This window comes from Chionomys nivalis, chromosome X, assembly GCF_950005125.1.
Source record: "Chionomys nivalis chromosome X, mChiNiv1.1, whole genome shotgun sequence".
NCBI lineage: Eukaryota > Metazoa > Chordata > Mammalia > Rodentia > Cricetidae > Chionomys > Chionomys nivalis.
Window position 1 is genome coordinate 68,425,347 of NC_080112.1, and position 27,089 is coordinate 68,452,435.

At 47.5% G+C, this 27,089-nt stretch overlaps 1 protein-coding gene across 1 annotated transcript; it reads left to right on the plus strand.

Annotated features, from left to right (window-relative positions):
* The first annotated feature begins 565 nt into the window (after positions 1 to 565).
* On the plus strand, positions 566 to 26,798 carry Nalf2 (NALCN channel auxiliary factor 2). The gene is made up of 3 exons (XM_057759967.1): positions 566 to 1,426; positions 23,445 to 23,616; positions 24,009 to 26,798. The coding sequence occupies exons 1-3, from the start codon at positions 566 to 568 to the stop codon at positions 24,377 to 24,379; spliced, it is 1,404 nt and encodes a 467-aa protein (XP_057615950.1). The 3' UTR covers positions 24,380 to 26,798.
* Positions 26,799 to 27,089: the final 291 nt, after the last annotated feature.

A 27,089-nucleotide genomic window follows, 5' to 3' on the forward strand; every position in this document is an offset into this window, starting at 1 on the left:
GCAGGGAGCTGCACGGAGCGGGCAGCGGGCAGACGGGCGGGAGAGGAGCGGCGCGGGCGACCAGAGCGGAGTGGAGCGGAGCGGAGCGCGGCGGGGCCCGCACGGCGGCGCTCAGGGGCGCAGAGCCGCGCTGCTGAGCCGAGACGGCCGGGACGGAGTGCGAGCCGGGGAGGGCACCGGTGGCACGGAGTGAAGTGGCGCGGATCCCGGGGCAGCCGAGGGGCCCGACACTATGAGGAGTGCGGCGCTGCCGCCACAGCCGCCACCGCCCCAGTGCCCCGCACCGCCCCCCGCCGCGACGGCGGGCTGCGCCTAGCGGGTCGGGCGGCGGCGCCCCGGCTGCCAGCGAGGGAGCGCGGGAGGGGCGCGGAGACGACCCGAGAGCGCCCCGCGACTCCGATCTGAGCGGGGTCCCCCCGGGCTGGCTAGCCTGCCTCGCCATGCAGCCCCCGAGGTAGAGCCCGGACGGCGCTGAGGAGCGCGGAGCGGTGCGCAGCCCGCCCTTCCGAGACGGCCGTCCGGCCTCGCGCCCACCTACTCCCTCCAGCCCGAACCCCCCTGAAATATGTTCAGGGGCGCTTGGATGTGGCCCGGGAAAGATGCCGCCGCGCTGAGTATCTGCTGCTGCTGCTGCTGCTGGGCTCCCAGGTCGAGCGACAAACCTTGCGCCGATTCTGAGCGGGCGCAGCGATGGCGACTGTCCCTGGCGTCCCTGCTCTTCTTCACCGTGCTGCTCGCTGACCATCTGTGGCTGTGCGCGGGGGCCCGGCCCCGGGCCAGGGAGGTGAGCAGCACCATGCGGCCGCCCTGGGGGGCCGGCCGCGAGCGGCAGCGGGTGCCTCCTCGCGCGGTGTTGCCGCTGTCACCGCCGTCGCCAGGCGAGTCCAGCGCGTCCTCGGGCACCTGCGGCCCGCGATACAGCAACCTGACCAAAGCCGCCCCCGCCGTCGGCCCCGGGCCGGTCTGCGGTGGTGTCCCAGAGCCCACGGGGCTGGACGCAGCTTGCACCAAATTGGAATATTTGCAGAGACTTTTTGAACCGACCACCCCGGCTCCCCCTCTGCGGCCCCCTGATGCCCCTTCCCGTACCCCGGCTGAGTTCCCCCCCGCCAAAAAGAACTTGCTCAAAGGCCACTTTCGGAACTTTACTCTCTCTTTTTGCGACACCTACACGGTCTGGGACTTGCTGCTTGGCATGGACCGCCCAGAAAGACTGGACTGCAGTCTGGACACCCTGCTGGGGGACCTGCTGGCCGTAATGGCCAGCCCGGGCTCCGGGACCTGGGAGGTATGTAACAACTGCATCGAGGCGTACCAGCGACTGGACCGACATGCTCAGGAAAAATATGATGAGTTCGACCTCGTGATGCATAAATACTTGCAGGCAAAAGAGTACTCTATCCGGTCCTGCACAAAAGGCTGCAAGGTAGGGATTGACGACCCACGCCACGACAACTACCTGGCTCAAGGCAGTTTCTGTGGCAGTGGGACTAGGGGGAAAAAGGGTCTCCCTCTCTATCCGTCGCACCACTCCCACCATTCCCAGTGTAGCACTGTGTCACCTGGAACCCCTCCCTAGAGAAGGACCCGTAGGGATTCGGGTCAACTTCTTCGAGTTTAAGGTTTGAACCTTTTAAGGCTGGAGCTTCTGGTGCACTGCTTCCCTTCCCGCATGAGGGGGGAGCGGGGCCCTGGACTGACAAAGTGGTTGAGGGGAGATTGGAAGTGTGCTCCCCAGTCTCCAGCATCCTGGTTGGCCCTAAACCCCATTCCTCGACTAGAATTAATTCTGGAACTGGCCGTGAAGGAGGGGGGTGTACAGCAAGAGGAAGAATATTTGACTACCTAATCCTCACCCTTTAGTTCCTGCCAATGGATGAGAAGCCAGACCATGCCTGGTGACAGGGTACACCACACTGTTGACCTTATACAACCCAAGATACTGGCCAGATCCTAAACAGGGGAGCCCAGGGATGCCTGTCCTCTCTTAAGGAGGGAACCTGTAGGCTTCTGAATTCTGATGAGAGAACGCACGGGGGAACAGGGCTTTTCAGCTTGTGGAGGGGCCATGGAAGGTTGGTGCAACACAAAGCAAAACTCCCAGGGCTCCTGGCTAGTGACGAGAAAAGCCGGGTTTCTGGCTGCTAGGGATGGGCATCTAGAGGAAACCAGGGGGCAAACAACTGTAGAAGAGACTTTCCTCCGGAAGAACTGGGTGTTGAGAAATTTCTTGACCCTCAGTCGGGTTTTTCTGTATAGTAGGTAGGTGGGGCTGTGCACATTTGGGGCCTGAAGCTGCTTCCCTGTATTTTTTCCTGCCTGGCCAGGTGGCCTGCTTTGGGAAGAAAGAGCACAGCAAGGTCAAAAAGGTCAAGTGACAACGAGACCAGGTGGGTCTCATAAATTCTGTAGCTGGGGGCCACTAGCTGGAGAGTAAGGCAGTTGCCCCCTGGTCTAGATTGTCTCCTCCCCAGGCTTGGAGAAGGGGCAGCAAGCACTTCCCACAAGCATTGCTCCTGTGGACTTCTACAAGGATCTGCTGTTCTCTGTGGGCCCCCTAGGGATTTGGGGTGGAGGACTGGGGAGGGAAGGAGTAGCTCCTAGATCCTGACTTCACTTTCTCCTTCTTCCTTTTCCTATTCTCGTAACCTAGCAGTCTCCTCCCGCCTCGCTCAGCCTCAGCTGACTCACTGTCTCACTCACACTACCAAATGAGATATTCCACTTCTTAAAGGTGTACAGACAGAGAGACAGACATACACAGCCATGCACCACCAGCAATACTCCAGACCAAGTCATCCAGAGAAACAGTGAGGTTGCCACTTTCATAAGCAGTGCTGTCAAAGCAGGCACCATGCCACATACATCTCCCTATGGTGTCAGAGACATGCGTACAATCACATGAGGAAAGATACATTTTGTCATACAGAGCTAGAGACACGAACTCTAATTGCCTGCCACCGACATACCCTCGGTGAGAGCAGAGATATTGTCCCCTAGCAGACAGAATAAATGATATCTTGAAGTCCTCTTTCCAAGCCTATAGCCACAACCGTTCTTTTTCAATATCCAAAATGAATGAAAACCATGGCACAACTTTTCTATGGGGTTTTCTTCCTGCTGTAGTTGGCTCCAAGCTCCATCTGACCTCACACTGAATTAAAATCCCTCGCATTGGTTGCTGATGCAAAGCAGTTTGGTGTCCGAGGAGGCAGTGGTTCGCTCTGATTCTGGAGGTCTTATCACCGCTGTAGAGGGCTAGTTAGCAGCTTGCTTTTGGGCGCATTACTTCACTTCGTCTAATCTTTCGTTTCCTCATTTGTAATGCAGGAAAAATATCCTTGTCCTGCCAAAGTCTTGAGTGTTTTGTGATATTTACATGGGGATGCATGGCTAGTAGCATTTTGTACTAAGAATCTAACACCTGGCTTAGATGTAATGTTTCAGTCGTTCACGTTTGTTACCTCCATTTACAGATGAGGAAACTGAGGTACATATAGGTCATACAGTTTGCCCCACAGCAACGAGCAGGAATTCCAGCACTCCAGCTCCCTGTTCCCATGCTAAACCCTAGCTTTTGCCCTGGCTTCCTATCAAGTTCCCCAGGCCCTCTCTCCTGGCTCATTCCTCTCCAGCTGAGTGAGAGTTCTCCTGCTCTTCCTGTCTTATGCTGGCAACAGGGCTGTGGCAACTCCTTGATTCCTCTGTGTTTCCCACCTCTTCCAAAGCTTTCTCCTCCAGCTGAGGCCCAAACCTGTAGTCTTTAGTCCCGTTTTCTGATGGGATGAAAGGGAAAGGCAGTTTGATCCCCATTTCCTCAGCCACTCACCCCACTTTCTCACAGGCCTTCTTCACCCATACTAAGCCTTCCCCTGAGCTCAGAGCCCTCCTTTCCAGCCCACATCCCAAGTGGGATCCTGTGGGGATAATGCCCCATACCTACAATCCTCTGAAGTGACAATCTGAAATCCTAGGAGGATAAGAAGGTTTCTTCTACATCTGTAAACCAAGTCTGGAGACTGGTTCTTGAGCCAAATGACCCCCTATTCCCAGGGCTTTTGTTCTAAGTGCCTTGGTCAGATTCTTCCTACGTGACCCTAGAAACCCCTTTCTCTGCCTCTGAGATGTCTGCCCCTGTTTTGGGCCACACAGGGCCCCAAGAATCATATCTGTCCTCGCTGCTGCCTGTGACACCTCCCAATTTAGTACCAGCTGCAACATTTCCTTAATGTGCGACTGACTTCCTCTCGCATAACAGAGATGAGGCTAACCCGAGGCAATGCCCATCCCCATACTGGCCTCTCCTAAGTCTGAGGATGATATGATACTTCCTTATTTCCCCATGAATCCCCTCCTCCTTCACACACACACACACACACACACACACGCACACGCACACACTGTCACTCCCTAGGCCTTGCCCAGGGTTACCATACAAATCCCCTCCCACATCTCCATCCTCCTAATCTTGCCCTGCCCCTGCCTGCTGCTGATTGCCTCTCCCACTTCTGTCTCTTTCCTCCTCCCTGTTAGAACACTCAGGGTGAGCAGAATGAGGGTATGGGAGCAAACTCTGGCTTCTTTTCTCAGAGCTCTTCCTCCAAGAAGGCCAAGAGGGCCAAGAGGAGGGACATCATCAGTTCTTTTGGCAGCCATTAGCTGCACTAATCAGCTAGTTGTGGAAGGATGGGCTAGTGCCGATCCACTCCAGACTGTCTGACACCCACCGGGCAGCTTGCGTGTTTGATACTGGGACGGATCAACTGATGGGGTTGAGAAGGAGGCTAGAACCTGAATTCCCCGGAGAGAGTTAAAGGAGTTTGACTTGGGAAAGAGGGGGCTCAGGAAGGTATGGTCTCAGATTTAATGCCTCAAAAGGGTTGTCTTTGCATGCATGTCTTGATTGACCCCGAGGGACTTCACAGAAATTCCTGCATTCCAACCTAGATTTCTCTTCTTACAAGTGTAACCTTGAACCTATGAACCTCAAGTCTCTGAGCCTCACTTTTTCATCTGTCAGATGGGGCTTATTCATTAGGAAAGCTCTGTAAGTTCAGTATTAATGAGAAGTCTGTACAGCATCTAGGCTTAGCACATCAGACACTCTCCCTTCTGGTTTTCATTGTGAGAAGGAACAGACTGCCTTAGAACTCCTATCCCCAGGAAGTATCTGGCTCAATACAAGTGAACTGCTGGGTGAAATGCCACAGCGATGACCGGAGGACTCTATTTGCATGGAGGAAGGAATTGGATCAGGTGACCTCAAAGGTCTGCCTCAGAACAAAGGTTAGGAGTTAAAGTAGGGCCTGCTCCCTGATCAACAGCGTTGGATGGGAGAGGCTAAGGAAAGAGGTTTGGCCTCAACACCCCAACTAAGGGAGATGGCGTGGACTGCCAAAGCCAGCACCTTGCCTTCTGCCCATACCCACTGGGACCCTGCTCTTCCTCCAGTCCGGCCTGGCAGCTGTTTCTGCCTCACTGCCTTCTCTTCTCCCACCTGCCACAGCTTTCCTGCCAAGCAGGACTGTAGGGCTAACACTGGAGATAATGGGAACTAAAGGCAAGGGGTTTGAAGTACTGGGCAAAGGGCAGGAGTCTTAAGTCGAGTGGTGGTTCTTGTTATTGTCCAGGCATTCTCTCTGGCCTAGAACTCTTAAAGCCAGAAAGGGGGCCCCGGCCCCTGTTTGGAGGCAGAGGGAAAAGGAAGACATTAATAAGCAGCCTCCTGGGATTTCACAGCAAGGCTGGCCCTAGGGGCGGGGCCTCCAGATCCAGAGCAGTTGTCTCATCATCACACATGGAGATCTAGGAGAGGTCAGGGGCGCAGCATCTCAGAGCAGGCACAGAGAAGAGGCAAAGCTTGCAGCTGGGACAAGGGTTAATAAATTACAGCTGGGAGTGACAACATAGTCACCTGTTGAAATACACCTCTAGATCCTTGACCTACATCCTGACCACACCCTCCACTCCAACCCTTATGCTCTGCCTACATCGTAGGCCAGGCTCAACATTCCTATCCAGATTTCAGTGAGCGCTAACCGGACAGTGTTTTATGACCCTCAACCCTTCCCAAACCACATCCCACACCACACTAACCCTCATCCATGTATCTACTCACCTCTGCTTTATCCCAGAACTTAACCCTTGTCTTCCTGGCCTGACTACCTCCTGCCCCACTTTGTTGATCTCCAGCAGCTGAATGGCACCATCCCACTCTCCATCTACCTCCACCTTCCCAACCCTGCCAACTTCTACTGTGGGTTTCACACCCTTCTCTGCCTCCCCTCCTTGGCACCATACTTCTTGCCCTTGGCACTTCCATGCCCCCTCGCCCCTTACATCCCTCACACTCTACTCACACTTTATCTCCCTCGCTCCATTTCGCTTCTTGCCCTGATTTTCTTTCATCTTCCAATCTTCTCTTCTTTTGCCCCTTTCCCCCTCCATCCTCTCCTCTGATCTTTCTTGTCCTTTTTCTCCCCTTTCTCCAGTCTACACAGGGCACACACACACACAGGGCGCGCGCGCGCACACACACACACACACACACACACACACACACACACACACATATATATATATATATATATATATATATATATATACAGGGCATGCACACACACTCAAATACATAGACACACAGGTACACACATCCCTTAGTCTTCATGGCTACTTCCCATCTTTCCTACAAGCTGGTGGCCTGACTACTATAGTCACCATTAACCTTCAGGAAGGGTGTACTGGTATCTCCTGAAGATGGGGTTGTAGGAAGTAAAGAGGGAGGAAAAGTGCCCAGCAACCCACCACCCAATATTGTTCTGGCTGGAAGTGTCCACTGAACATGGGGTGGGGATGAGGAAAGAAAAGAAGTGATGGGACCAAGATCAAAAGAGAGTCAAGGATCTTTGACTACGTCAAGAAGGCTGGAAGGGTGCTCCCAAACTATGTGAATGTGTGCTGGTACCTTCTGTAGACATTAGTACCTGAGAGAAAAGTACACCCGCTCTACTGTATGTGGTTGGGGATGTAGGCCAACACCTGAGACTCAGGGGTTTGGGGTTGTCTTAGAAAAACTTCACTGTTGGGACAGATCTTCTGTGAGCCCCATGCGCCAAGGCTAATTACCTGCATCATGCTTCTGTAGAGTGGGCAACTAACCTGACCCTCAGCTCCTCTCAGTCATGTGGCATGCCAGCTGCAGGTGTGTGCTGAATGCTAGGAGCCACCCCTCCTTCTGGGGACTCTGCACAATCTGGGGGCCCACAAACACATTCAACAATGGTCAGGTAGGACCCTGGAAAATGGTTACGCCTACATCCCTGTGGTTACAGGGTACAGACCAGGATCTATTCAAGGAATGACATATCAGTGTTCTGTTCATGCTCAGAAGAGAGAGTTCAGAGAAGCCTGAATTTGAGGCCTTGTCAGGTAGGGTTTAGAGGGGAAAGTGAGGGCATTCAGTGGGCTAGGCTTGTGGCAAGAAGGAGCTACTACAAAAAGAGAAGGGTTCCCACAGCCAAAGTTCTTGTTTAAATGGATTCTGGAAATGGGATCTGGAATCTGAGCCACAAGTTTTTGGGCCAAAAGATGAGTCCAGCTGGCTCCAAAGAAGAAAGGGATAAGAAAAGGAAGTTTAAAAAAAAAAACAAAAGTCAAGCTTTTGAAAACCTAGACAATGTGTGTGTGTGTGCGTGTGCGTGCGTGCGTGTGTGTGCGTGTGTGTGTGTGTGTGAACTCAATCTTGACAATATTCCTAGCAGGAAAGCACCATTATTATCCCCATTTTACAAATGTCATAGTTGAGGTTCGGCAAGAAGAAATGACCTCCTTAAGTCACATAGGACAGGGAGCTGGGTTAAAAAACCTTGTTCTTTCCCAGTGCACAAATGTATAAAGAAGACGTTAATATTGTCTGTCAGCTGTTGGAGGCAATGCCCTGCTAGCTATGAATAGACTGTGGTGAGAAGTTGGGCTGGCTATATGGGAGGCTTGGCAGAACCTATTGGAAACTTAGTGTACCCTCTGGAGTAGCTCAGATTCACCAGCAAACCCCTTTGTTCAAGGTAACTGTTTCTTGTCCTTAAGAACCAGCAACAGATTTCTCCCTCTCTTGGCAGCCATATTTTGCCTCATGATAGGCTATCCAATCCCAAGTGGTCAGCCTTAAACACATAAACATAGGAACAACATTAAATGGGCTTAGCAGATTTCTATATGTGTATGTGTATGTATGTGCCAATAATAATTAAAGAGGTCATAAATTGGGGAGTAGGGATAGCACGGGAGGAGTTATAGGATGAAGGAGGGGTAGAAGTGATGTGAATACAGTACATGTGTAGGAAGTTCTCAAAAAAATCAATTAAAATTTGATTTCAAAGGAAGACCCAGTGGAATCACTGAGGTGTCCTCTTAGGATAGTAACAGGAAGATCGGAAGAGGGGAGGTTTGTGCCTTCCTTGTCTGCAGGCTTAGTAAAGAAGAAGGGAAGACCGTGGCTCCACATATCTTAAGAAAAGGTATATCTGTTAGTTTTCCAGTCTCAGTCTACTGGAAGTATCCGCCAGAGAACAGAAAAGGAGAAAGTGCCCTACACAGGCCTAATGCCTGCTGGAGCCCCATCCCATCCCTAGCACACACTGGTAGCTGGCAGAACCAAAAGAGAAAACAAATGCAGGGAGATCTTGTCACCTAAAAGCCAGATGATGTCTTGCCTGGACTCTGGATGTCCAGTTCCCATGCCAGGACTTTGTTGAGTCCCCAGTCTGAGATGCCTTGTCTTTGCCTTGGAAACAGAAAGAAAGAGGTGGCCCATAACATTCTGCATGAGACAAGGGCATATGGTAGTGTGAACGTTTCCAGTGTCTCCATCCTTCTTGGTTTGAAGCAGTTAGCACATCTACCCAGCTAACTTCAGAAAGGTGAAGTTTGTCTGTTCAGTTTTCAACTCAAGTTAATTCTTCAAAATTAGTTGGTTCTTCAAATAATAGACTCAAAATCTTTATTTTTCCTTGCTTATTAAAAATACAGTCTTTGAGAACTGTTAGAAATAAGAACTATAGTAGAGAAAAGGACCTAGAGACATTTAGGGGTTTTTCATTGTTATAAAGTATACATAACAGAACTTAGCATTTCAAGGATATAATTAAATGGCATTGAGTACATTTCCATTTCATTACTACTTTTAAAGCATTTTCATTCTCCCAAACACAAATTTTCTACCTGTTAAACAACAATTCCTCTTTTCTCCTTCACTCTATTCTCTGGAAACCAACAATCTGCTTTCTATCTCTTTTAACTTGACTTTCTGGATAACATACAGAAGTGGAATCATACATCATTTGTCCTTGTGCATGGCTTATTATATTATATTATGCTTTTAAGGTTCTTCAAAGTTTTAGCATCTATCAGTATTTCATTTCTTCTTATGGCTGAATAATATTCCACTGTGTACATATGCCACATTTTGTTTATCCATTTATTTCTTAGTAGATATTTGAACTATTCTACTTTTTGACTATTGTGAATAATGTGTGTTATGAATATTGTTCTACTAATATTGGAGTACTTGTTTTCACTTCTTTTGAGTATATTTAGGAGAAGAATTACTGGCCACATGATAATTCATTACTGAAATTTTATTGGTTTGTTTTTGAGAAAAGGTCTTGCTATGTAGCCTAGACTATCCCTGAACTCGGGATCCACCCTCCTTAGCCTCAAGTGCTGACGTGACAGGCATGCGCCACTGTGCCCAGCTTATAGTTAACTTTTTGAGTGACCGCCTCCCAGGTCTCTAGAGCATCTGTGTCACTTTCCACTCCATTCTTACATTTTGCAATCTGCACCATTTTACATACATACCAGGAGTGACGTGAGCAAGGGTCCAAATCTCTACATCTTTGTTAACACTTGTGATTTTCTGGGCTCTTTTAATAATACCCATATTGATGTGGCCACATGGTCCCCTAATATTTTATTGTAGGTCTTTTTAACTTGCTGGCACTCTGAGTACCTTTCCATGTACTTAAATATTCATCAGCTCCATCCTTGATGAGTGGATGATATTCTGTCACAAGTTACATAATTGATTTAACAGGCCCTGTACCATTAGATATTTACATTACTGCCTCCTTTTTACAATTATAAATAATCCTGTGGTGGATATCTTTGGTCATAGACTTGTTTCCAATCTATGATTTTTGCTAATAAAGAGTTTCAATTCTTTTTCCTTATTCCTGTTCTTTGCTGAGTTTTTGAATCACAAATGATGCATGCTTATTTTATCAAATCTAACAATATGGAGATTTAGAAAGAGAACGTTAATAATCCCCCTATTCAGTCTTTCCTAGTTCCATTGCCCTAAGGTCGCGAATGTTAACAATTTTGTGTATATCCTCTCCTTCTCAGTAAGCTTACATAAACAACTACACAAAAAGACTCTTTGTTTTGCATACAAATGGAAGTATAAACATCCATTCTGCAGAATGAAGTTTAAAACTAGACTTACAGAATCACATTATTAACCTCTGTAATGCTACGGGCATAGATTACTAAATCTCTTTCAAATTACTAGATTATTCTAGTTTATACCCTCAACAAAAAATGTGAGGCTAATTTGCTTGAAAAATGATCTAACCTCAGCTTCTGGTTGGCGTTCTTTTGGTTAGACATTTGTTTCTCTTGTTTATAAGTCATTTGTAATGCTTGTTTGTGAATTGCTAGTTCATGTTTTCTGTTTTTATTAACAATTTGTTTGCTCCCCTTCTTATGGATTAATGATATTACCCTTTTTCTGATCACATTTGTGGCAGATTTGCAGAACTTGCTGCTTGGATATTAGAGCTGAAAGGAGAGAATGAAACAGAAGGGCACCATCCCAGCCATGTCAGTCACGTCCTTCATCTTCCTTAGTTCTATGCAGGCCTTGTGAAGTGTGCACACACCGTTCCCTTTCTGCAGTGGGCACTACAGTGGCAGAGTAGTCAAATGGCTTGGAGTCATCTAGCCCATGGAGTTGGAGCTGGAAACTGCAGGTTGGCAGACAGCACTACTACTCAATCTGTGCTAGTGCGCATATGGATAAAGCTTTCTACTTTTGTTTTGGAGACATCATTTACAGAGAGGCTGTTGTTTTAGCAGGACACAGCTTGTTTATCAGGAAAGGGTGGGTCGGGGAGGTCCACAACCTTGCCTGTGCTTTTATTACTGGCAAGAGCACACCTGGGATTTTGAGTGCAGGCCTGTTTGAGGTAAAGATGTTTGACTCCAACTTCCCACCACCCATGCGGCTTACTTAGCAACCATCTTCTCGGATTCAAGTTGCAGCTCAGGGGTGGGGGTGGGGGTATGTAGTTGGCTCATAGTCATAAGCAAATTAATGGTCATAGCTCGTTTCCAGTGATATGTCTAAGTTGACACAGCTAGTTATTGGCAGAGGCAGAACCAGGACCAGAACCAAGTTTTGACTGCCCATCTGTTAGAGTCAAGGCTTCTTGATGAAGAATATTTGTGGGAAAGGAGCAATTATGTGGGGTGCATAAGATGTCACCTTTTCTCTGGTCTCTGACATTTGAGTGTTCCAGGACAAGGCTATTCCAGATTCCCAGAAGCCCTCAGATGGTAGGACTGGGGGGGAGGGGAATAGAACTCATGCCCTAGGGGCAACAAAACATGTCTACTAGAGACAGCTTCCAGGCCTGAACTAATTGTGCATATGTGTAGGGGAAGAGGGGAAAGGAATACTTTGGGACTCTTTTATTGCTTCATGTTTATTGGTTTGCAATAATTCTGAATTATTGCCTAGCATTGGCTAGACAAGTGCTCTACCATTGAACTACATCTCCAGTCCGACTGGAGTGCTTTGACAGGGAGCAGAAGTGATCACTTGTAGAATCCGAATGTCCTTTCCCTCGCACCCACTTACAGATCAAACTCTACTTCTACAGGAAGTGGGATGGATAGAATGATTTTGGAGAATCATTCTCTATCCAAGTCTAGAAACCTCTTCTCAAAAGGGCCTGAAACTACACCAAAAAGACATTTGAGTAACAGAGTTGAATGGTGACAAACTGAAGGGACTGTCCCCAGGGCAGTATGGTTGGTATAGAAGAGCTGGCGCACTGAAGTACAGGGGCTCTCTATAGAGCGGTTGCTGTGCCAGTCCTTGCATTATGTGTTTTACATTTTAAAATTATATTGATTTGTGTGAATGGGGGTTGCACATCTAACAGCACACCAGGGCAACTTCTGGGGGCCACTTATCTTCTTCCACAAAGTGGATCCTGGAGTTTGAACTCTCTCCTCAGGCCGCCCTCTTTGCTAGCCTTTAATGTAGTCTTTGCTCTCACTTGGAACCCCACTTTTAACCTTCAAAACTAAGAAATGGAGTCATTGTGAGGCTTGAAGGACAGACATCATCCTAATTTCTTACAGTGAGTTTGTGGTAGAAGGTACTCAAGAAATGCTAACCACTGTTATGATTATCATTGGTTATGAGCCTTGGATAAGTTATTTAAACTCTCTGGTCCTCTCTGTCCTTATCTGTAAAGATTTGTTTGTCTCTCAGTGGGTGATTATGGGGAATCAATGAGTTAATAAATGTCAGGAGTAAATACTTAGAATAGAGTTTGGCATACAGTAAGCACTTAATAAATGGTAGCTATTTTCTCATCTTAATTAGATGTGCTTAGTCCAAACAATTGCTTAATACCCAGTTGAAATTCTCAACACTGAGGTGGGCTGCTGAGGAGGAGGAAAAAGTAGTGTTTGAAAAGGTAAAGTGTCTGGGGTGGGAGTGGGAATTAGAAGCTAGAAGGCAACTGGAGACATTTTAGTAAGTGCATAAAGACCTGTCTACGTGGGTGAGGTAGCAGGTGGGGAGAGAGAAAAGGGTCTTCTAAAGTCTGTGATTCACAGTATAGCAAAAGAATGGCCATAGTCACCTTTGACCAGGTCTCTGTTCTTCCCAGCCTATCATCTACCTGGAGGACGGAAGGGAGGCAGGAGAAGGGAGTTGGTTTTTCAGTGCTCTAAGTGATGGTGAAGATAGCTTTCTGGAAAAAACAAACAAACAAATAAAAAAAAAACAAGTGTGCTGCAGAGAGAGGAGTGTGTGCAACTCAAAAGATGCTGTACTTGCCTGTGTCACACTAGTATTATTCCTGTGGTGACCAGCATAACCACTGTGCAAAAAAGCCTCAGAAACTCCCCCCGCCCATCTTAGCTTCCCTTTTTGTCTATAAGACTCCTTGTTTGCTCTTTAGTTTGTTAAGTGAACCTGGATGGAGCCCAGAGCCCAGACACTCGTGATGGAGTAGATGACCCAGGATCTCTGGGGAAGGGTCATGTGGACTGAGTCTGGCAACGTCGGTTATATCAAGTCTTTGGTATTTTGCTTTGTTGTTTTTGAGGCTCTTGACTGCAGATGAGTTTCTTTTTATTTATTTTTTCATTTTATCGAAGTAATACATGTTCATACTTTTCAGTTACTGTCACGATGCACATGTATGTGTGTATGTTTCCAGTGGCTCCTGAATTTGCTTTTCAGAGTTAAAGACTTGAAACTTTCCTGGTTGCGTTTGTTTTTGCAACCACAGTATTGAATGCTATGCAAATATTGCAATGCTACTTGATTTTTCCTGTGTACATACACATATAAGCAGACAAAAGTCCACAACATGTGTATGTTTGTGCATGTGTATATCCTTTTGATAATATGTAAATATGAACGAATGCTTGTCATTGAAACAGTAGCCTGTGTTTCACCCTTGAGCTCACTCTTGAGTGTTAAATACTTCTTATTCTTCTGGCTGTTTTTGTTGTTGTTTTGCTAATATTTCTTCACATTCCTAACTGGCACGTCAATATGCTATTTCGTTTTTTCTGTTTTAAATTATCTATTGACTTTTTTTTTTTAAATCTGGTTAGAGGAAGATTTAGCTCTCTTATTACGGGCAGCACCATATATGTGCACACACTTTTCTTCCTTTCATACGTCTAATATTGGTGCATCCAAATTTCTGATTCTAGCAGTTTAACTTATTTACATTGTTAATTTTATAACTATTGTTTACATCTACCAATGTAAGACTGTATGATTAATATTTCATTCCTTGGTCAATTTGATTTCTTGGAGTTAACAATAGCCACTTATTTCCCCTTTGCTTGGTTTTCTTCGACATTTTGCTAACATATTGCCAATTTCTTCATTCACTGTAAAAATCCATGAAGACATATTCATAACCCATTATTTTCATTTTTCCCTTTCTTGGAGGTCTTCACATTGGGCTAGCTGCTGGGTGCTTAGTTTTCAGGTACTTGGCCAACAGCTTCTTATGCATACATCCTCCAGTCTTTATCGAGACCGTGTGAGACCCTGAAAAGAATGTACATGAAAGTAAGATATGATCTCTGTTCTCAACAAGCCTAAAGTCTTAGCGATGTCTCATTGGAAAGCTTGGACTCTATCCTGTGACTTTGAATTAGGTCATCTCTTTGGTCCTATACTTGAGGCAAGTTTCCCCCTCTCCTTCTGCAATGAGTTATCAGTAGATTAAGATATATTCCCACAGAGGGCAAAAGGTATCTCAGGCTACAGTAACAGAAACAGTTTCTAGGACAGAGAGCCTGATAGCTCTTCCACTTTGTGTCAATAAAACATATCTGGGGACCGTGTTCAGTTGCAGAAAAAAAAGACAACAGTGGCTTTTGTGGCTGAATGATCATACAGAAGAAGGAACTAAAAAACTCCATCTTTTGAAATGGTTGGAAAACCTGGAGGAATGTTTGGCTTCTTGGAAGCTTTGTGTACACATACTTACCTCTACTTTTCTTTTCTTGCATTCCCTTTTAAGATTCCTCCAGTCTTGTTCCTTCCCCTGCTGCTCCACTGAAACCATTCTCACTGTGAGGAGACTGTATCTTAATTACCCAAAAGAATGTGTTCTCACCTACAGAAATCCTTATCTGCTGGCCGCCCCCACCCCCACCCCCACCCCCCAGTCTTTGACATTCTCTCCTCTCTTAATTTACAGAACGCCACTCTCTTACTCTTCTCCTCTAATTGCTTTGGAGGTTCAAAGCAGAGCCTTGTGCAAGCTAGGGAAATATTCTACCACTGAGTCTACCACTGAGCTACACGCCCAGTTCTCCTCCAACCTCTTAAACCACTCCTCCATCTTCATCTTATTTCTTTCTTCCACCTGAACTTAAGTTAGTGTTTCCCCAAGGCTACTGTCTACAAAGGAGCTCTTTGTCTCCTCCCTAGACTTCTGTATCACCTTAGCACCTGGGGTGCACTAGGTTACACTGTCATAAAAAGTTACCACCAAATATCAGAGGCTTTAATACAACAAATGGTTATTTCTTGCCATGATTCATGCCCAAGACAGGTCAGCAGGGATGAAGCATCTTTTTATAATGATCACTGTATAGGGAAGAGGGATCATCTATCTCAACTTTGCTTCCACAGTTAGAAGCAGAAGAAAGAATATGGCAAACATGTGTCAGCCCCTAAACTGTCTCCTCAGAAGTAATCTGTGTAACTTCAAGTCAGGTTTGATTGACTATGCCCAACTTCAAAAAAAAAAAAAAAAAAAACATAGTCCTACTGTGTTCCTAATGACTAACCCCTTAGCTCCCCATGACTTGGGAATCTTTGTCAAGATTCCCATCTTTAATTTTTTGCTTAAGTTTTTTGAGATAGAGTCTCATGTAGCTCAGATTTTCCTTGAATCTACCATGTAGACAAGGCTAGCCTTGAACTTGCAGTAAGCCCTTGTTCTGGCTCCTAACTACATGGTAGGATTATTGATTGGCATGTGCTACCACATCACTTTCAGATCCTTCTTTTAGAGCTCAGGCCATTAGTCCAGTTGCATCCTTAACATTTCCATTTAGTAGACCTCAAAGCCACATGCCTCCAAGTTGACTTCCTCTTCATTCTCAGATACACCCCTCCTGCATCTCTTTCCTTAATAAACAAAACCAGCAGGTGTGGTGGCACATGCCTTTGACCCTAGCACTACGGATGTAGAGGGGAGAGGATCACAAGACTTCAAGACTAACTTTGGCTACTTAGTGAGTTTGAGAGCAGCTTGGTCTATATGAGACTCTCAAAAGAACAATTTTTAAAAGACTAAAATGAAATTGTGTTCATCTTACCACACAGTCTGGAAGTCTAGTAGTTACCCTAGACCGGTCTACCTTGGCTGTTTTCTGCATCTATAAGTAATCCTGTCGGTTTCACTTCATTAACATTTTTTCTCACGTCCACTCCTACCTTGCAATTTTTTCCCTCAGGCAAGAAAATTTTAAATTTTGTTGGATCATTCTCATAACCATTGTGAAACTAAAGTCTCACAAAAACCTTAATAATGTATCTTAACATTCATTCATTTAGTGTGCATTATTGCTAACCTCAGTGCTAGGAGAGGTTCCTACACTCATAAAATATATTTATCCATTATTTTAATACTCATTCACCTTATTTTAATACTTACATTTTTTGTACTCTCAAATGTTAAATTGTACCGCTGCTGCCTTAATCAAGGCCCTCATAGGATTTTATTCAGACCTTTGCAATAGTCCAGCTCGTCCCCCTGCCTCCAGTCTTAATGTTAACACTCAGTCCTCCGCACTTGCAGACAGAAGTCGGGAAAGTTAGTTACAAAAGTGATAAGCAACCTCCTCAAACCCCTGAAACACGGTCATACTAAATTGCCCAGATTGGCTCAAATTTGTGATAGTCCTGCCTCAGCCTACCAAGCAGCAGGGATTACACCAGGCCAGGAGTAAACATACTTAAATAAGCGGTTATTCTAGCACATTAAAATCTCTCCACTGCCTATAGGAAGCATCCTAGTTCCTCCCCAGTATCCAAGGCATGTTGGTATGGCCATGTCCTTCCTGTGCAGCCCCTGTTCCTTTGTAACCTCCCATCTACACCCTCTAATTACGCTGAGCTACCTGCATTGTCTGAACCCAGAATTATTTCCTACTTGCAGGTTATTATGCCTGCTGATTCCCATGCCTGAAGAGTACTTTATTCCCTCTCTAGTCCACCTATTGAGCATCTACCCCACCCCCTTCAAGTTCTAATTCAAGCCTTCCCTACATGGAAATGTGTTTTCTGTCCTTCAGCCTCCAAAACACAGTTAATCATTCTTTTCTTTATCCTACCATGGTGGCAAGTACATGTGATTTCACACAGAAGCTTATACTGATTAATTCACATGGCTGTTTCCCTTGCTCGAGACAGGAATCTTGTCCTATTCATCCCCTTTATCTGCAACTCCTAGCGTAGAGCCAGGTCCTCAGGTACCCAGGGTGTGCTTATCGTAGGAACAAATGAATGAAGAGACTAGATTCAGAATTTACACATTCCTAAGAGCTGGCTCAAGCGAGGAACAGGGCTGTAAGTGTTATATATGGCCCCAGAAGAGCTAGTAAGATACATGGGTGAAGTCACAGAAAGGCATTTCTTTTGACTCCAAAGAAGGAAGAACTTCATGAATCACCAGCATTCTCTGAAGCTAAAGGCTACCTATGAAAGCAGGAGCTCTCTGTGACAGTGTTTACGATTAGAAGCTGCATGGCACTGTACTGTGATGATGGGGTGGATAATGTGGTGGAGTGATGACTCTCACAGTCCTTTCCATTACAGAATAGTTAGGCACTCGCCTCCTCTGCTCATCTAATTGCCATCACTCATCTAGGCCTTTTCTGAACTGTCCCCAGATTAGGGATAATACTCCTCCATTAGTCCACCCTTGGCCAGACTGGGCACATCCGGCCTTCAAGCAGATGGTCGAAGAGGCGTGGAAGTATGAGGACCCTCTACACCAGAGTAGCTTTAGGCTCTCGCCCACCTCTCTAGCTCTTTCCCCCACCTTTCCTTCAGGCCAGACCAGGCCACCGTGACTCATAACTGCTCATACTAAGGACAGCTGTTGCTTATAGACCCTAAAGCAAAGCCCTGTCATAACCTGGATTTGCCTTGTAATGCCTCTAATCTGATTCTGACCTTACCAATCCCAGCTGACTATTGCAGAATCACATCCAAGCTCTGACACTGGCCTTACTCTGTTCTGGTCCCACTCAGTTGGAGTCAAGAGTAGGAAAGCACTTTCTCTGCCTGGTAGAGCCCCTCTCATAATCCGATGTTCTCTCATAGATTCTGTGCAAGAAGGCATCAAGTTAGGAGCCAGGGTGTCTCTCAGATCTCTAACTCAGTTATTCCTTTTTTATGGACCTCAGTTTCCCTGGGGGTAAAAACTGAGGTTAGGTTGGTAGCTTGTATTCTGTGGCTTTTGCAGACCGTAGATTTTGTCCTAAGTTCAGCCCTTCTTGCTGAGTTGCTTTTACAAGCACTGCAGCTGCGGCTCCTGGCCAGGGGTCCCACGGGTACATTAAGAAAATAAGCAACCATGAAGAAAGGGTCTGTGGGGAAGATTTGGATGGGGAAACAGACCCTAGGGAGAGAAGTGAGTTGGAAATCAGGAAGGAAACTGCTTGCTTCCTGGTTGTAAACTAACTGAAGTTTTCCCCTTGGAGGGCTTTCCAGCCCCAAATCTAGGAGCTGTCAATGGTCTCCTCTCTCTAAACCTTCTGGCCCTGAGGCCTGACTTTGGGGTGTGGCTGTGCCACAATCCTCTATAAAGTCAGACATTTCTTTGTAAAGGAATGTAGAACAAAAATGCCCTGGCCAGGGCTACAAGCCGTTAAGTTGAGGATAAGGTTAGCTGGGTCATTCCACTCCTCCCTAAACTGACAATTGCAGGGCCCAGAAGAGGTGGGGATCCCCTTTGTCTCACCCCTCCAGTTTGAGGGGTGGTTCTGTTGCCCAGCTAGGAGGAGGGGTGAGACAGACATCCTAGCTTCCTTTTTGGGTTAATTGGTGTTCCCTCTAGTTACTCCCTATTTCCTTCCCCTCCCAGTTCCCATAGCAACTGGGCTGTAGCAGCCAGAACTTGATTGAGACCTGTGGTGGCCCTACTGAGGTGGGGAAAAGGGGGTACTGGTAGTTCAAGGTTTCCTAACTACCTCTTGTTCCTATCCCTGCTCCCTCAAGGATCTAGGATGGTTCCACTCAGAGAACAGAGCATAATGGAGAAGGCATTCTGATGGGTTGATGTGAAGATTCTGAAATTCTAGAATAGGCCTGTTGCTGTCCTCTCCTATCCAGCCCTGGTGTCTGGCCCCTAGCTGAGGATCCAATTGCCAACAGAATTTTTCAGTAGGAAGAAGATTCCTGGAGTTGGAATTATGAAAGCGGGTTTCCAGTTCCTTTCTCTACCATTATTTTATGTGGTTATACTCAAGTTCTTCTCCCCTTGCTAGACCTCAGTTTCTCCACCTATATAATGGTAAAACTGACATTCTCAACCCTGGCTGCATGGCGAAAATTGCTTGAGGTCATTTTCTAATTACAGATGTGTGGGGTTCTGTCTGCGGGGATTTTGACTTTGTTGGTCTGAATGTCATGTGAACCAGGCGGGTATATATACCTGGTATATAGCTAGAGTTAAGAATCTGAGAGCAAAAGGTCTCCAGGGTTCTCCCAACTTCCTTTATCTGGTTCTAAGGCACTTCCTCCTCTTCCTGCAATGCTCACCTCAACAAACCCTTATAGCCCTTTCCTATTCTTCCCGAGCAATGCTGGCCTTATGTCCCAGTCCCAACCAGCCAGCCACCTGGCACAGGCATCAATCACACTGGCGAGACAGGACAAGGAATATAGGAGGATCTTGGGAACAGAGTTTCAGAGTCTAAGGTGGTAGCATTGTAAGCCAGACTATCACCTGAAACAGTCCCCAGGCCACCTTAAAGCATATGGGCCAGCAGTGTCTCAGCTGGCCAGCTGTGGGGCTTAGGAATTAGATTACCTCTGCGCTCACTGTGGTTCTTCTACTTCTATTCCCCTCATTAGCTTCTTGCCTGTTCCTGCCTCACCACCCACAGGCCTGGTGTCCTCCCTAGGCAATCTGCTCACCCACTTGTTGCCATGGTGACTCCAACTGGGGGTGTGAGGACTGAAGGGGGGTCGGCTAATTAAGGAGAAAGGCCATACTCCCACTGTCAGGCCACCCCTTCTCCCTCCCCCACCCTCTCAGATGAAGGGAGCGCCCAGACTCTGTAGTTTGTTACTGAGCTAATTGCAGTCACCCCTGAGGAGAGCAGGCCCGTCACTGGGAACTCCTTGTCCAGAGGCAGAAACACTGGACTGGAAGAGCCAAGGAAACTCCCCCAGGGTCCTCTGAGCCCCCGCTCCACTGATGAGCACAGAGCAGGGGGCTGATTACACAGTTTACGGAGAGAGTGAGGTGGGCTCTTGGTCTAGGCTGCTGCAGTGGGATTGTGGCTGTGGACAGAAACGCACCTTGGCACTTAGCGACCCAGAAGATGGAGGGATGGAGGGAGTTCTTGGGTACTGAGGCCCTTGGCTCTGGAGATTTTAGTTTCTTTCTATCTCACTTCTGCCTCTCCTTTCCTCTGTCCAATTGTCAACCCTTTTTGTTTGTTTGTTTTTGTTTTGTTTTGTTTTTGAGACAGAGTTTCTCTGTGTCACAGCCCTAGCTGTGCTGGAACTCACTCTGTAGACCAGGCTGGTCTTAAACTCACAGAGATCTGCCTGCCTCTGCCTCCTGAGTGCTGGGATTGAAAGCAGACATCGCCTCCTCTCGGCTGTCGAACATTCTTTTAACATGTATCTTTCTCATTTATTCCTGTCCTTGTTTATCTTTCCCCATGCTCTCTTGCTCCTATCTTTTTAGTGACCCCTTCTCTTAGCATCCCCCCTTGCCTCCATCTTACCCCTTCTGCCCCTGCCCGAGCTTACTTTCCTGCTCTCTTTTACATTTTTCTCACTTTCACCTCACTCGTACCCTGTGTACCCCATGTACACCCTCTATCTCTGTCTCTCCTTCTCTTCTTATTCCCAACTGTTATCTTACCTTGGTGATTGCTATCATCTCTCATCCTGTGCACCCCTACTTTTTATTATCCTCTTCCTTACGATCTTCTCTTTTACTACATATACCACTGCCACTTCCTTTTAGCCCTTAAGCGCCTTCCTTACTGCCCTCTTTACCCTTCCAGCTCCTTCCCTGCTTCTTCCCTTTGCCTGTTCATTTCCACTCTCTTTTTGAATCCACTATCCTCCTTTTGGATATATGTCTCATCTCAGTTGTTTCGCCTTTAGGAGTTTGTATAAATAGAACCGAAGACGCGTGCATTAGACTTAGACATGTCTGCAAAGATATCTGATGAAACACTGTTATCATGGTCACCACTTAGAAGGAACTCTCAGATGTCCATGCCATTATCTGAAGCCATTCTCTTCTCCTAGCCCATGTGTACTCATTCATCTCTATATCTTCACTCAAACTGTCGCTTTGTTGGCACATCTTATCTAAAAATCCTTCTTTGAGCCCAGTCTTGACTGCTTTTTTTTTTTTTGATACAGGAGCTCAAAACTCACTATGTAGAGAGAGATGGCCTTGAACTCTTGATCCTTTTGCCTCCACCTCCCAAATGTGGGGATTATAAGCACACTGCCATAGCTACTTTATACAGTTCTAGGGACTGAATACGGGATGAATTACCGTACCACACATAAGGTACCTTATGGCTTGCTAGGGGACCGAGCCAAGAACTTTGTGCACTCTGTGCAAGGACTCTACTAATTAAACCCTATTCATAGTGCCCAATCTCAGCTGCTGTCTCCTCATTGAAATTTTTCCCAGTTTACTATTAGCTACCAGGAACCACCGTTCAACCCTTGTTGTGGAATCAATCATATGTCACAGATTGTTAGGTATGTCTGCTTATGAAACTGGAATTTTCATGGAGGAAGGAACCTGTCCTCATTTACTTATCCTGTTCATTCAGTCATGAGATTTTTAAAATGTATATTGCATTGAATGCACGGTGGTTAATAAAGATCTTATATGCAGCTCACAGTTTAGTGGAGCCGACAGAAACGAAAACAAGGACGCAGACCAAGTAGCATCTGTGGCGAATAAACAGTTAAGAATAATTAGGACTGTGTCCTTTGATGAGAGTACTGAAGGAGACACTCGGCAGAAGGGATATTTAACCTGAGCCCCGAAAGATGTTAAGGGTTCATGTATATCAACAGTCGGGTGAGGAACAGTCCAAGCCAGGAGATCATGTGTGCCAAGCCCAGAGGTAGAAAGAAGTAGGGCACATTCAAGAAAAAGAAAACCTGCTTTGTGCAGCATGATGGGCTTGAAGAGAGATAGAAAATGAGGTTGGAGAGAGATGGGCAAGAGGTCTGCAGGGCTTTGAAGTCTGTGCTTAGATATTAGGCTTTTAGTCTAAATGCATCTCAGGGCCTGAAGCACTGGAGTAACATAATTTGATAGCAGCTTGATTCCACTCTTATTCTCGCACAGTAGATTGGAACAAGCAAAAGTGGGGGTGGGAGGCATCTGTTATCCAGGTGAGAGATTATGGTGATCTTCATAAAGGTGGCTTTGGCTTCCTCCAGGAGACATTGGACTAAAGCTGGGGACATTCTTTAAGAGGAGACACTGCTACTGGTATCTAATGTGTAGAAGCCAGGAATGCTACTCAGTACCCTTCAATGCACAGCACAAGCCCTAAGACAAATGATTATCTGTCCCTAAGTGCCTCAAGTTTTTCTGAGGAAGTATAGACTTGAGGAGAGACAAGGTATAGAGCAGGGGAGCTTTCTCACTAGAATCGGCCTGGGGTGAGAGTAGCCTAGATAAAGGAAAGAGAGTACAGATGGAGTGAAACCACGAAGAAAGATTCCAGGAGCAAGGGAGCAGTGGCCATGATGTCTGCTCCAGACCAGGGCTGAAGCCAAAAAGACAGAGCCTGGATTAAGTAGAGCTCAAAGACACATGTGGTGCCTGGAAAGGCAGATTCCAGTTTTTATTAAAAATAACCCCTCACATTTGTATTGCCCTTTAGCGTTTATAAAACATTTTCATATGTGCCGTACTATGTAGTCCAAAGTAGTCCAATGAGGTAGAGCATGAATTGCTCTCATCTCTTTTTTGAACTTAGAAGCTTACCACCATCAACAAAGGAAATGTTTACCAAGTTGAATGGAACTGAGATTTGCTTCATTATATATACGGAACCTCAGAGGGGTCAAAACGCCTCTTTGAACCAAGTGTAAAATGATAGAGCGGGATGAATTGATTAGGAACATTCCTTCTATTCTGACATAGGATTAATTTTGTGATTTTGGCCAACAATTCTAGATTTTTGATGGTGGTGAATTAGAGAACTCAAGAGCCCTGGCTATGAAATGGGTCATTTTAGGCTGGGATGTAGACACTTCTAACAAGGCTTCCTCCAAACTCTGGGATTAAGTTGGCTTAGTTGCACAGGGAGACACAAGAACCCCTCCCCCACATGACACAGGGGCTGATGCTGTTTTCTTTCCTCCACAGGCTGTCTACAAGGCCTGGCTGTGCTCAGAATACTTCAGTGTGACCCAACAGGAATGCCAGAGCTGGGTGCCTTGCAAGCAATACTGCTTGGAGGTGCAGACCCGGTGCCCCTTTATCCTCCCTGACAATGAAGAAATGGTGTACGGAGGCCTCCCTGGCTTTATCTGTACAGGTAAACTCAGGGCCCTGGGGAAGAAGAAGGAAGTGAAAGACGTTAGGGGCATGGGGACAGAAGGGCATTAAGGGAAGTCAGGCTAGATGGAGATCAGTGGCAAGAGGAGTGGGCAGTCAGGTCCCCAATTTGAGATAGGGCCCAATGGAACAGGACAAAAAGACCAGAGTGACCATATCTATTCAGAACATACTGAGCCACAAGTCACTCTGGAGAAACTCGCGTAGTCCCTGGAAGAAGAAATCTTAGAAGGGAAGATGTGAGGGCTGGAAGGCAGGGTTTCTTGAGTAGGGCTACCTGAGCCTCAACTTTGAACATCCCCTTTCAGATAAGGCAGAGCCATGATCCCCCAAAGCACACCCCCAACACACACCTTCCTTATCCCTTGGCAGGGTTGGTTGATACTTCACCAAAGCGGCCGGAAACCAAGTGCTGTGACGTGCAGTGGGTCTCCTGTGAGTCGGAGAAGAAAAAGTTCAAGGACTCTGAGCCCCCCAAAACCCACCACCAGCAATTTCACCATTCCTTTTTCCACCACTACCATCAACAGTACCAACACTACCACCCCCGCCATGAACCTCCAAACCGTGCCAGCAACAAACCCTCCCTGCTGCCGGTCTCTGGGGGCTCCTGCCTCAGTCCCAGCAGGATCCGGCTCTGTGTCCTTGTTCTTATACTCCTCCATACCGTAGTGTCCTTCTCTAGCAGCCAGGGTGGCGGGGGACTGGGGCTGGAGGCACTGCCCGCCCTAGAAGAAGAGTGACCTCCACCACATACTGACATCAGCTCCAGCCCTGCCCCAGGTTGGGGGGGAGGGAGCACCTCCCACGGGAAATGTAGGACCAGGTGGGGGTTGGGGGAGAAATGGGGGACCATATATTGTCCCCAGTCTACCCCTTCCCTAAAAGCAGCTCCAATAGAATGGCCAGAAGGCCCACAAGGAGCTGTAAAACTCACCCTGGAGAAAAAGGTAGGAGCAGCAGATGCCCCCCCAAGCCCCACCCATAGGGCTTAGTGAAGGGGGGGGTGAGGGCTGGAATTGCCCACTCCTGCCAAGAGCCCTGACCCCAGGGAAGGAGGCTGCCTACCCCAGCCTCATCTCTGCATGGAATGTTGGGGGGCACAGAGGGGAGTAGATCTCCCCCCTCCACATTCCTTTTGTTGCCAAGATCCTTAATTCCCTCCTGCCCGTATCCCTACAGGTGACGGCAGACAGTGTGGTCGCCCTCCTGCCACTTCAGCGCACCCTGAGTGTGGGGCCTGTCACAGTGAGAAGCATCAGATGGGGGCCTGAGGCCCACAGGGCCACAGCTAGTAAGATGCCCCAGTTAAGCTGCCCCACCATCCTAGGCAATGAGGGATTGGAACTGGATATGGAATGGGTGGTAAAAGAGAAGGAAGATAGGGAAGGAAAGAAGACAGGAGAGAGAGAGGTGGACAGAGAGCATGAGGAGACAGTTGAATATTGCCACCTGTCTCTGGGAAGGTGGGTAATTAGCGTTGAGGCAGGCTCAAGAAAGGTCCCCCAAATCAGAATGAGGTGCACAAGGAGGCCCCTGGGGAAAGAGCCCAGGAGCCAAAACCCAGAAGGCTGAGGGCGCATGTTGGACTGCCGCTGTCTGGAGGGACATATCTCACAGAAGGTGCACACACTCCCTAGGGCTGCCCTTGCCCTGGAAATCTTGGCCTTGTGGCCACAGACCTTTCATTTCCAATCTCCATAGGGAGGAGGGACTTGAGCCCAAGTGTGTCAGGCCTGGCCTGGGTCCCCACACTCCCCCATCTTGTCCTAGCCCAGGCCTCCATGAAGGAGAACCTGGTGGCGTTGCCCCAGAGCTCTCCAGAGATGAGCCTCCCCTAACCCAACCCGTGTCCATCCCCAGCCTACCAAAGAGTATTCATCCCTTCCCATCCCTAACCTTGTGGCCTATTGTCCCACTGAGGGACAGCTAGTCTCCTCCTCACCTTTTAGCGGGTCCCTTTCTCTAGCCACCCTTTGCCCTTGCTGGACAAAGTTCAGAGACTGGCAAGAGGCCTCTGCCTGGAGATAATACGTAATGTGCTGCTGCTGACTCTTGGCTGAGAACCTTCATTCAGTCTCAAAGGGTGAGTGAGGTGAGGCTCGGAAGCCCTCGGCCTGCACTGATCTAAGGAAAAGGTAGGCCACATTGCCTGGGCACCGAAAAGCCAATGGAAGCTGACAAGAACAGGAACCAGATTCTTTATGGAGCAGGCCAGGGGCTTTCAGAGATCAAAATGATGAGTAAATGAGGACAGCCGTGGGGCAGCATTACAGAGAAACAGGCGAGGGCAAGGGAAGGAGGAGCTGCACCTTGCCAGCTTTAGGATGGATGGACGCCTCCCTAGTCAAAAAGGGTTTCTTCATCTAAGGGCGGTGGTTGGATCCCAATTCAGCTTCATGAGCCTATGGAGCCCTTCTCTCTGCCAGTTTACTCATATCTCACAGCCTGTCCTCTGCCTGGACCCTGTGTCCTCCATCTTTGGGCCCTCAGCACTTGGGGTCTGGCCACATGCCCCATCCCTAGAGTGCTCTTTTCAGCTGGGGAGGGTAAGAGGTGCTGGACCCTTCCCAGATGTGCTTATGTATTAGAGAAAGGTGGAGGCTTTAAGCTCCAGAGAGACCCAGGACTACCTTCTAACTCCTGCATCCTCAGGAGGGGAAACAGGACTGGGCAGCAAAGGGGGACAACATGGTCCCAGGAAATGGACCCTTGGAGACTCCCATCCTCTCTTCCCCCTCACCAAGTGCCCTGGAGACCCCTGGCTCAGACCAGCCCAAGGCCTTGCCCAGTGGCAGGGGAAAGGGGCACCACACTCCGCCTCAAAGCCATTTGACTGTCCCCATCTCCCCCACCCCCTGACCTTCCTCCACCTCCCTGGCTGCCCCTGCCCTCCGTCACAGGAAGCAGAGCTGGGTGGCTTTTCTTATGCCATTTTCTACACTGTGCTTCATTAGTAGGATCTTCTTGCACTAGTTCCTCTAAGTGAGTCTCCAAGCTGGTTCCCTAGTAGTCTCCCAGCCCTTCCTCCTTCCCCTGGCTATGGTTCAGTTGTCTCTGCCCTCTTCCCTGCCTCTGTGTTTCAGTGAGAGTATCTGTGTGTGTGTGTGTACTGCTTTCTGTTTTGTTGCGCTGTGGGGCAGGGAGCTCTCTGCTCTTGTTTATCCCTCTTAAAGAAATAAATGGTGTAAAAGTTGATAAGTCTCTCTTCATGAATTTACACCGTGGAATCGAGCTCGCTGCCCTAGATAGCAGTCTAAAGTCTGAGGCAGACAATGGGCCGGAGGAGGCCAACACTCTAGGTGGTTTAAATCTCAGGGGGTGGGGCAGATTCTATAGTGTACCATTCTAGGCAAGAAAGTCACAAAGCTCTCCCCGGCAGTGGTCAAGCTGGTAACTGTAACATGGGCAAAGCTGAGGAAAAACACAGGCTCAACCTGGAGTGGTAAGAAC

What these genes read in the sequence shown, in the direction of transcription:
- Nalf2 (XM_057759967.1), top strand. Translation starts at nt 566, where the DNA reads ATGTTCAGGGGCGCTTGGATGTGGCCCGGGAAAGATGCCGCCGCGCTG. An exon ending in CCTGCACAAAAGGCTGCAAG is followed by an intron (nt 1,427 to 23,444) that starts GTAGGGATTGAC and finishes TTTCCTCCACAG; the next exon opens with GCTGTCTACAAGGCCTGGCT. An exon ending in CCCTGGCTTTATCTGTACAG is followed by an intron (nt 23,617 to 24,008) that starts GTAAACTCAGGG and finishes ATCCCTTGGCAG; the next exon opens with GGTTGGTTGATACTTCACCA.